This window comes from Sinocyclocheilus rhinocerous, unplaced genomic scaffold, assembly GCF_001515625.1.
Source record: "Sinocyclocheilus rhinocerous isolate Xijiao unplaced genomic scaffold, SAMN03320098_v1.1 scaffold1092, whole genome shotgun sequence".
NCBI classification, from domain to species: Eukaryota; Metazoa; Chordata; class Actinopteri; order Cypriniformes; family Cyprinidae; genus Sinocyclocheilus; species Sinocyclocheilus rhinocerous.
In genome coordinates, this window is record NW_015623456.1 from 119,106 (window position 1) to 131,208 (window position 12,103).

General features: G+C 37.6%; 1 protein-coding gene across 1 annotated transcript in view; it reads left to right on the forward strand.

The window, feature by feature from the left end:
- Positions 1-12,103, forward strand: part of LOC107744769 (zinc finger protein 292-like) — a 50,738-nt gene that overhangs the window by 841 nt on the left and 37,794 nt on the right. Inside the window, exon 2 of the mRNA XM_016558617.1 lies at positions 355-509. Coding sequence (XP_016414103.1) covers positions 355-509 — 155 coding nt within the window. The remainder of the gene's footprint in view (positions 1-354; positions 510-12,103) is intronic.

The following is a 12,103-nucleotide window of genomic DNA, read 5'->3' on the forward strand; positions in this document are numbered from 1 at the left end:
TATATATATATAAAATCCTGTAACCGTTATATATATAAACCCAGCATATGTAACTTAAAAATTTTCATCTTTTTTTATTGAAGAAAACTGCTGTTCTCAATTCATTATTTATCAGTTTGTCACAAAATTCTTTGACCAGCAGATTCAATAAATCATGCTAGGATCCTATCGATATTTGATTTCAATATTTTGAATATTGCATATCGTATAAATCACTTGTTTTGTCAGATCTAGCATGTACCATGTTTCATTATTAGTCTTACTACTGTTACCCTTTGTTAGTATTGGCTTTGGGCTGGACCATTCATTTGTCTCTATCTCTTTATTTTTTATAATTATTTTTCTTTCATGCAGGTTTTGATGCATCATGGATGTCAGTGGAGACCAGATGAAGATCCGCTCCCTCTTTTGGAGATGTACACAGTTGCTATAATGTGTTGTGCTGAGGCCAGCCCGTTCCTCAGCCCTGAATGTGAACACGTCACAGATGTGCTGGAGAAGTTATCATGGTGAGTAGGGCTGCACGATATTGGAAAAAACTCACATTGCGATATTTTTTTTTCTGCAATATATATTGCGATATGAAAAAAAAATCAAATGACTTCAATAGCTCTATTTGGAAAAAAAATAATCAATGATTGGGGTGATTTTGAAGGCGAGTAAATCAGCATAGGAAATAAACAAATTACAAGCATAGATAAATAACAGAACAAAGATACAAATGAAATAAGCAGTGCTTTATATTTTTCAGATAAGTATTCAGGTACAGATATTGAATAATCAAATCTAAAATAACTGCATAGTTTTCACTATAAATTAAATATAACAAATCTGTGTTAAAGCTACAAAAGGAATTTTTTCTTTGTGTTTTGTTGTTTGATTACCGTTCATGACAGAGAAAGCTACAGGAACATTAAACTGCTGTGAACCGATATACTGTTAAACATCCATTTTCTTTCTCTATTGTTTCCCTTCACCTAAGCCATAAGCATCTGTGTTTACAAGGATACTTGCAGAGCACAGTATTTCAGCCTAACCCTAACCCTAACCCTAAGAAGTGAACAGAAATCGAGAGAGAGCAAGCGCAAATCCTGGCAGCGGCAGGTCGCAGCGCCACTTCCGGTGGCATCCCCAGATGCTACTGATTTCCTCTGGCAGCTGCCACTAGTCGTTTCTGGCAGGTGCCAGAGTTCGTGGGAGCTGCCACGGTCTTTCTCGCCGTTTTTGCTGTTTGCTCGCTAAAACTACACTGTTCTCAGTGGCGTGCGGTGGTGTTTTATTTAAATTATGATGCAAAGTTCCCACAATTGTATTATTATTATGCATTTTTATGTATCAGCTGCCAGAGTTCTTGCCAGGAGTTACAGGCAGCTGCCAGAGTTCGCAGTCTAAAACTACACAGTTCTCAGTGGCGTGCGGTGGTGTTTTAAAATAACAAGGCAAAGTTCCCACAGGTGTGTTATTTATTATTATTGTTATTATTATTATTATTATTATTATTATTATTATTATTATACATTTGTATGTATCAGCTGTCAGAGTTCGTGCCAGGAGTCACGATCGTTTGTCACCATTTCTGCTGTAAACTACAGTTTTTTAAAGTAAAATATTTGATGTTATATACCAGCAAGCAGATGCGACCAGAATATGAACCCAATAAGCTAAATTGCATAAGCATTTTCCCATAAAGAACATACACATAAGGAGTGCTTATCTGTATAGACAGTATATACGCACTGTATATATATAGGGGAGTAGCCATCATTTCAGAAGTGAGAGGGACAGAAATGTAATTAATCTATTTATTTTTATTTGTAGGCTGTTACATTTAATTAATTGTTCAAATGGTGATTTCACATTATGCTAGGGTTAGGTGCATCTGTGCTATTCACTGTTCACTACCCCTCATTTCCCTGTGATTTTAGGGTTAAATTAGGTTTTGGGCCAGAGGGACTATGTTTTCAGACAGGATCAATGAAATATGCTGATTCAGGAACAGGTCTTACTTGGCAAAATCATGGCAGTCGTGTGTGTGTGTGTGTGTACCTGGTATTTATCACATGATGGGGACCAAATGTCCCCACAAGGATAGGTCCCCATGAGGAAACAAGCTTATAAATCATAAAGAATGACGTTTTTTTAAAATCTAAAAATGCATAAAGTTTCCTGTGACGGGTAGGTTTAGGTGTATGGGTAGGTTTAGGTGTAGGGATGGTGTAGGGCGATAGAAAATACAGTTTGTACAGTATAAAAACCATTACGCCTATGGAATGTCCCCATAAAACATGGAAACACAACATGTGTGTGTGTGTGTGTGTGTAGTTATATTGACATGACCAATAAGCACCCTTTTGTATTTTAACAAATCCATGATCTTTCCTTTAAGCACCAGTTGCGCAGCTATGGCATTTTCATTTGGCCCTTCAGTGTTACACAGCCTGTTGGTTAATCCTCTGTCCACCATAACACTTATTTAAAAATAATAGCACTGAATTGTTCATATACTTATTACCTGAAGATGATTTAAAAAAGCACAAATAAACCATATATTGTCGCAATCATGTGTTTAATGTCTTCACGTTTCCAAAGGTTTCTTCCTTTTATTCATATCATACAGTGATAGCTGGATGCTTTTGTCCATATTAAGGATTTCCTGGTAGGTTGTAAGTTATTACTTCTATATGAGTCCATCTTGCACTTTCTGCGTGAGAGCGCCCTCCGGCTTCGAGTATGAATGAAACACACACTGAATGAGAGTGTTGAGCGCTTTGTGATGTTCATCTCACCTCATTCTGGGTACTAATAAAACATTAGGTCATGCACACACTATCTTGTCTCTTTGAATTTAAATCTATATTCTTTCACACCGGCCCTTTAAAACCTCTATAACACACTTGGCCGAAAAAAGTGCGGGGGATGAATTTGCGTGTTATTAAAAGTGTGTGTGTGTGGGGGTGGGGGGGTATAGGGTAAGATGTAGAATATGGTCACGTATAATAAGGCATTAGTATGTGCTTTATGAGTACTAATAAACAGCTAATATAGTAATATGCAAGCAACTAGTTAATAACTAAAGTGTTACATTAAATAAATAAATAAATGTTTGTGTGTGCGCCGCGCGTGTGTGCGTATATACAGTATTGGCTAGCAGCAGCTGGCACTCCTTATGTGTGTGTATGCTCTTTATGGGAAAATGCTTATGCAATTAAGCTTATTGGGTTCATATTCTGATCGCATCTGCTTGCTGGTATATAATATGTATCATCCAATCTTTTATTTTTAAAAAAGTGTAGTTTACAGCAGAAATGGCGACAAACGATCGTGACTCCTGGCACGAACTCTGGCAGCTGATACATAAAAATGCATAATAATAATAATAATACAATTGTGGGAACTTTGCATCATCATTTAAATAAAACACCACTGCACACCACTGAGAACAGTGTAGTTTTAGCGAGCCAGTGTTAATTTTGACAGGCATTTTTGATTTAGTCTTATGGCGCTTTTCCACTGCGTGGTACGACTCGGCTCGGCACGGCTCAGTACGGCACGGCACGGTTCGGCTCCATCCACTGCGGCTGCCATACTGAGACTAGATGCAAATGCCCCTTATCCGATTGCAATCCAATGACAGGGACGCACATTTTGAAGGACAAGACAGTAGCCTATAGGATGTATTTTGAATGTCCGGTAGTCCTCAAATAACATTATAGTCCCGCCTCGTCTTGTTAAAGAAGACGTGGCATAAATTTCGTCATAGTTTTTATCATCAGATATTAGTTTTAGCTCGTCAACGTCTAGTCTTAATCACAGAAAAAATGTTCGTTAACGAATACTTTTCGTCCTCGTCTTCGTTGACGAAATTAACACTGTAGCGAGAAAACAGCAAAAATGGCGAGAAAGACCGTGGCAGCTGCCACGAACTCTGGATAGAGAGCGCCAGCTCTTGCTGCAGAAATCAATGTTTACGTGCATCTGCGTGGCTCTCACTGTGTCTACACCGGACGTGAGTGGCGCGACACGACAAAATACAATAGAACCCATTATAATCAGTGATGCTGTGTGACTGACATCACTGGATGTGGCGCGGCACTACAAATCCAGACAGTAAACTGATGCCGCGTTCTATTTATGAATTACTGACACAAAATTCAAATGATATGCAACGGTCACTTTGTCGTGTCCAGTGTAGACAGACTTTGGGGCCGCTCACATGTCGCGCTTAAAACGCCAGCCGTGCCGCTTTCTTCTTCTTTCCAAAGCGCTCGGGAGCTTGCACTTTCGTGGGGTCTGCCATTGCTAAGCGACCGTGACCTGCGCTCTCCGCGACGTCTTGGAAGTTTCAACAAAGGATTAATGGATTTCCAGCATTGAAAATTAGAGCCCGACCGATATATCGGTTTGCCGATATTATCGGCCGATATGAGCCTGTCGCCGATATATCAGTATCGGCGAATATGCCGCCGATATGAAATTTTTTTTTACAGAACATATAACGCGTGTAATCACCAGAAATGGTGTAATTACTTAGTTTGCCCAGCAGAGCGCGCTCCATTGTTTGCTACTGGCGACCTGGATGAAACGCTTTAAAGCTTAGTCTATGGAAAACCATTGAAACTTTGAACGGCCATACCTCCGTAACGGCGCGGCGAATCCGCCCCAAATTCGGGGGATCCCTTCAGCTCGAGGGACCCTCTCGAACGCGAATCGAGTGTACGTCTAGAGGCCCGCTTTCGAATGAGACCACCCCCGCGTCGATAGCCCCCGGGGTTTGGGAGTTACGGGTGGTTAAATTCGCGGTCCGGCGCAAAGAAATTATTTCTCCTGATATTGAAATATACATTTCCTTATTGAGATTTCTGTACTTGTAATTTTTTTCATAAAGCTTTTTAAAAATTGGTGATATTGTGTTTGGCATGCATAAAGTATGGTGAATATAGGCTTTTTTAGGCCTAATACATATGTCCCAGATTACAAAGTGACCTGTCCCAGATTATCAAATTCAGGCAGATTTTTTTTTTTGGCACAAAAAACACTAATAGGTGTGGCATGTCTCCTCTGGGTATAATATCAACATTCTTTCTTCTGGTGTGGTTAGAAAACATCTTAGGGATTTCAGAAAAGTCTAATGTGTTGATCTAATGTGTTAGATAGATATCGAAATAAATCGCAGAAGTCAAAACTGCAAAAAATGTCCCAGATTACCCGAATTCACCCGCAGCGCATGTCTTCAATGAGAAGAGGAAGGGGTGATTGTTGCTGGTTACTGATGATTGAAATCGCGAAATGGCCTTAAACAATTAGTAAATAAACTGCAGAACGTTATGTTTTCTAATACACGCGCGCATTGCATGTATTCTGACAGCGCTGCACGAACTCGCAGCAGATCTGCTTGTTAACCAGGGTTCAAAGTCCAAAGCGCGTGGAAAATCTGCGCTGATGCAGTCGTCCCTTGCTCAGTCACATTTTTATGAATTTTTACAAGGCATGTGACAATGCGAAACGTGCGACGTATTCGTCAACAAAAAGAAGCATTGAGGTCTTCCTGGTGCAGGTTGTACCCGTGGTCCCTGTTTGAAATCGTGTAAATAGCACAGATAAATAAATAGAACAAAGATACAAATTAAACAATGTTTGTTTTTTCAAGATGTTAAAGTACAGAAACAAAATAATGAAATGTAAAATGTCATTGCATAGTCCTCACTGTATAAATTAAATATAGATTAATTCTAGTTAAAACTACAAAGGGATTCAGTCAAGAGCAGTGAGTGATTTTTTTTCTCTTTTATTTTCTTGGATTAACATTAAGGACAGCGACAGCAGCTGGTAAATTAGGCGCGGCCACTTTAAGAGATATTGCATCCAATATAATGATGCACATCCGATTTCTCTCTTAACTGTTTACGTTCACTTAAGATATAACTAACAGTTTTTTGAAGATACTTGCCAAGACAGGTATTTCAACATAATTTTGTATGTAGGCTATTTGTCAATTCAAGCGCAAGAAGAGGCAAAACTCAATTCGGTGTTCAAGGAATGTGAGATGCAGCTCTCTGTGTGCGCACAGAACACCAATCGCAGGTGCTGAATTAAGCTCTTTTGCGTCTTTTTGTGCTTGAATGTTTAAATTGATGAGGTGTATTTGTTCGTTCAATTGCAAGAAGATGCAAAGGAGAACTCAATTTGGTGTTCGCCCGTCTGGCTCTCTGTGCGCAGTGCGCTAGTACTCAGTTGAGTTCTTTTGCATCTATTTGTGTTTGAATGCTTTAAAATCTCTTGAATGTTTTAATTGGCAAGGCTTAAAAACACATGCAAATGATAAGCTTTCATGACAATGCACAACAGTAGCTCATCAACTGTCCTGAGCGTATTTCAAGCTGGTCTCGGGCTGTCGCCGGGGGCCTCCCCACAACCGTGGGCCCCTATAATCGTCACCACCTTTCACCCCACTAGCGACAGCCCTGGACATGACCATAAATCTTGTGTAACGAAATGAGTAATTTTATATCATGGTAAAAATGTTTCACAATCTAGTTATTTTTGCTGCAAAATAAAGTTATGGTGCCAAAGTTTTATATGCTATATACATTTTACAGTTACCGATACCAGTTGTGAAATCACAGCATAAGTAAGTAAATTTTATTTATATGGCACATTTAAACATAGAAAAGCTATCCAAAGTGCTGAACAAGTGAAGGAAAGTTAAATAAAGATAGAATAAAACCATACAAAACAGAAAATAAAATAAAATTAGAATGAGTTTAAAATGCTAAGGGGTAGAGATAGATTTTTTAACTTTGATTCAAAAATGGTAATAGAAGGTGCAAGGCAGATGTCCAGAGGCAGTTGGTTCCACAGACGGGGGCCGACAACAGAAAAAACTCCCTTAATTTTTAAACAGGAATGAGGGACAGATAGAAAAGCTGTCAGAAGATCTTAAAAATTTGGTAGATTACAGAGGAGTAAGAAGTTCTTTAAGATTGGATGAAGCTTGGTCATTAAGACAACATTTTAAACTGAATTCTAAAATAGACTGGAAGCCAATGAAGTGATGCAAAAATTGGGGTGACATGGTCATATTTCTTTTCCCTGGTCAACAGCCTTGCAGCTAGAGGTCTGCTCTCCCTCGGGAACCGTGGGACCCAACCGGATTTTTTGTGCCGCGGGATTAAATTCCCGAATAAGACGCGGTAGCGGTCGGTAACTCTGGTGTAATTTGAACGGGAGCGGGCGGTCTAACAATATCCCGTTCCCGACGTCCATTTAGAACAGCATATCTGCGCTTTATTCTTATTGACCACCGGTACAGCTTGCGCTCAGGGTGCACGTGCTGCACTGCACGCACTTTTTTTCCTACTGTGTTGCATAAAATATTAAACGTTTTTTTAAATTATTCGTCTTAAGATAATTCATATAAATTCAAGTCAAAGTCGATAAATTCAAGACTCTTGACAAGACTAATAAAATAACATACAATTTTGTGCAGACTACACTTTTATTTGTCAGCCTATCTCTCTTTCTTTCAGTAGCGGAAATTTAAATGTGAGATTCTGGAAACGAGATCTAAATTTAGCGGGAACGATCGGGTCGGGAACCTTGCAGGAGCGGGACTAAAAAAACAGTCCCGAGCAGACCTCTACTTGCAGCTGCATTTTGTACCATCTGGAGGCATGTAAGCGATGACTGAGGAAGACCTAAATACAGTGAATTACAATAATCTAAACATGAGGTAATAAAAGCATGAATAGCCTTCTCCAAGTCTTGAAAAGATAAAAACGGTTTATGTTTGGAAATATTCCGCAGGTGATAAAAACGGTTCTTAACAACAGAATTGATTTGTTTGTTTAAACACAATTCTGAGTCCAGGATAACACCAAGGTTCCTTACCTGGAAGGAAATTGAGAGGAAATGATTGCCCAGCTGCCAGCTCCTTAATTTTGGGGGACCAAAAACAATTATTTCTAATTTGTCCTCATTAAGTTGGAGAAAGTTATTTGATAACTGTTTCTTAATATCCGAGATACATTACAATAGTGGTTGAATGGATTTACCAGCTTTCAACGGCAGGGAGAACTGTGTATCGTCAGCATATAAATGAAATGAAACATTGTGCTTCCTAATAATATCCCCCAGTGGACACATATATAAGTTAAAAAGAAGCAGGGTACTCCACTAATAATAGGGGCAGAAGATGAAGAGAACTTACCTAACTCTACAGAAAAAGACCTGTCTTTAAGATATGAGCTGAACCATCGTAAGGCAGTAAGTACCCTTGATACCAATTAAATGCTCTAAACACCAAATAAGAACATTATGATCTACAGTTTCAAAGGCAGCTGTAAGATTAAGTAGGATAAATACAGCATTTTTACCGGCATCAACTGCAAGCAAAATGTCATTGAACACTTTAATGTTCAAAGCTAATACTATCTTAACATTTAGGAAGTAGGCCTAACTCCTAACTTCAGTTGTTTTAATGAATTATAGTAATGAAGCTTTTGACTTATTGAATGATTTTACTGTTTGCTTTGAAACCCCTTTTTGTAGTAGTCGTTGCCAAGTCATGTCCACTAAATGGGTCAATTCAAAAAACCTTAGAAAAATATAATAAATAGAAAAATGTCTGGTGAAATGTAGAGTGTGTATATAATATCATCTTTAAAGTTTTAAAATCCTGAGATTTGAAAGAATCTTTTTAACATACAAAGGTGTAGCTCATAGTGACAAAGGACAAAAAAATTAAAACAAACAAAAAATCTGCATATATTCCAAGTCTTCTAAAGCCAAATTGTTGTATACTACTGTTGTATAAAATCATTGTCACATTTGCAATCGGGTTGATAGTCAGGAAAACATCACATGACCAAGGCTTATTATATAGAATATTTATCTACTGCAGTATGTTTGTTCATGTTTGCTTCTCTGTGTGTGTTGTTGCGCTTATTAGTTTTGATTTCTCCACGAGGCAGACAGGCTGCATGAGCCTCGACTGACGCGACCTTGATGCTGTCAAATCATTATCCGTTATTAGTCACCGTTTACACTGAAAGTAATAAAATCAGAATCATTCTCGCCAAAGTTTTGGTGCTGCCCTAGGTATTGTTTGTTATTGACGTTTTAATCTTGTTACTTGTCCGGTCGGGCAAGTAAAATTCTCTTTCACTTGCCCCTTCATAAAATCCACTTGTCCACAATCCACAAGTGGACAAGTGTTAATGTCGAGCCCTGAACATTCTAATTCACTTTTAAGAAATCACTTAAAGCGCACAAAGCACAAAAATGATTGTAATACTGATTACAAAGTTGAATTTAACCTGCAGAATGCACAAATGGCCTGGCTGTTGTTGTTACACTTTAAAGCACAATATTATTATTCTTGTCCAAAATATATTAAACTCAAATCATCCTATCACTCAATCTTCAACATTTCACCACTGCTTTACAATAGAAATGCACCAGCAGCTGTAATTTCTATTTTTTTTTTTACATCAGACACGTGAACATAAAAACATGCAAACTTATAAATATACACATAATGCTAGCAAGATTTTTATATAAAAAAACGTAAAATAATGCATGGTTGACTGTAAATGGATTTAAAGACGTGAAATATTATTTCCAAGCATTAATTTGAGGGGGGGGGGGCAATTTTTTTAAAATTTAAATTATTATTTTTTATTATTATCTCACCTAAATGTTAAATCACTCAAAATATTTGTTTTTACAATTTATGTAATTGTGTGTTAATTCATATTTAAATTCTTAGAAAGATACTTACAGAAATTTAATATTGTGTACAAGTACAGTTTGTTGCGCCGTAGCTTACACATAGCGCAGGAAAGCTTGATTTCAAACTTTGAATTTAATTTAAGTTCAAATTAGTAAACAGTCAGTAATAAACTAAGAAAAAAATAAACTTATTACAAGCAATAGCACAAATAAATACAATAGAATAAAGATATCAATGAAAATATAGCAGCGATTACCGGGGTTCAAGTGCTTTAATGCATTTAATCACTTAAGAAAAAAGACATTGCATATTATTTAGCAAGCCTGATTAAAAAGAGCATTTTTGGCAATTCCAGGTAATTTACCATAGAAATATGATGTTCATTAACGTTTATGGCAGTTATAGGATTTATATAGGATTTTTATTCATTTAGGATTTATAGGCTTTTGGGTATAATTGGCCACGCCCTTTTAAAATGACCCTGTTTTAGCTAACGAAAGTTTAAAGTTCAATATTTTTTAATAATTATTGATCTATAGGGTCCAGAGAATTCCACTGCAGTGGTTTTGTTGAGATTGAGCGAAAAACCTAGGACTAGTTTGCAAAAGTAGTCTTTTTAATAATCCTGAATATTTAATGAACAATTTAATTGACAGCAGTGGACCTAGAGGCAGAGCTGTTCAGAATGAGGAGATCTATCTGATATGAAGACATAGTGTATGTGTGAATATGTTTTTGAAGCCTTTTTAACTGTTATAGCGACACCTATGGTCTGATCTCCATGAAACTTTGCATGCTTGTTAAGAATTGAGGTTTCATGAAGTTTTGAGTTTTTGTTTAGGATTTATAGGCTTTTGGGTATATTTGTCCATGCCCCTTTAAAAATGACCCTGTTATACTTAACCAAAGTGTAGAGTTCAACATTTTTTTGATAATTATTGACCTAGAGAGTTGAGAGAATTGAGTGAAAAATGTAGGGCTAGTTCGCAAAAGTAGTAAAAAAAAATTTTTTTTTAACATATTCTCAACGATTTGATTGACATCAGTGGTTCTAGAGGCAAAGTTATTCAGAATGAGGAGGCCTATTAGATGTTAATAATATTGTGTGTATGTGTGAAAAAACCCAGTAGCCGATTTCTTTAAAATTTCTCATATAACTTTAGGGCCATGAGTCAAACAGGCCCACTGAGTTTAGTTCCAATCAACCTCTGTTAGCCTTGTCTAATAGGTGCTCAAACTTCATTGGCCAATAACAGCCATGCTTTTTTGAGATATGCAAATGTACTTATTTACACCATTTGGCATTTTGGACACTGCATACCAGTTTTCATGTTGATCAGACAGATGGTTGCTAGTTATAGCCATTTTTGTTTTTTCCCCTCTTATACCAAGTGGCTAAGCTCTGCGATTTTTTTTTTTTCATGTGACCTCAGATTGAGCACTTACATGAGTGTTCTGAGTTTAGCAAAGATATCTCGTTCAAAAGTTATAGCTGTTTTAGTAAAAGTGTCCCTGCCCTTTTCGAACGTTTTGGCGTCCCTTTGCGACGGTGAGTTCAACTTTATTTTTGATAATTATTGATATTCAGTCTCCAGAGAACCTTTTTGCACTGGTTTGGTTCTGATTGGGTGAAAAACCTTGGACTAGTTTGCAAAAATATTTTTTTCAAAAAATTCAAAATACCCGAAACGATCAAATCCAATCGTTTTGCATACGTTGCATGTGTTTTGATTGTCGTGAGCCAAGGATTCCAACTACATAAGGCACTTGAGCCTGCGACTAACAGTTTAGGAGTTATGAGCGATTTTGTACTATTGATGGCTGTAGCGCCCCCATCGGGCCGATTGGGGCGAGCCTTGGTGACTAGTGTGGCGCTGTAGTGCAAGACTGTAATTCAGCCCTTCTGGATGCAGTTCAAGAGGAGAAGACACAGAGCTTCAGTTCAGAGCAAACGCAGCCGAACCTGAAGCTGCTGAGCTGCGTTTGGATGAATCTGTAAATATATGCTGTGCGCTTTCCTCTCAATAATGAAATAAACACAACAAAAACTGACAGCGGTGAGAAAGCAGCCGTTAAGAATGCATCTGATTACAGCAATGTGGATGTTTGCACGAGCTCTGCGTTTCAGTACTCAAGTAAAGTCCAGTCACATCACGTTTATTTATATAGTACTTTATGCAATAGAAAGTAAAAAGATTTTGTCATTAGCTAGCTCAACACTGGAGAGCTACTTTATAACAGAAAATCAAGTTGTAATTCTAACTGAAAGCGACACTGACTCTGGTTTTTCATGTTTAATACTGTAAAGCTGCTTGAAAAACCAGAGTCAGTGTCGCTTTCAGTTAGAATTACAACTTGATTTTCTGTTATAAA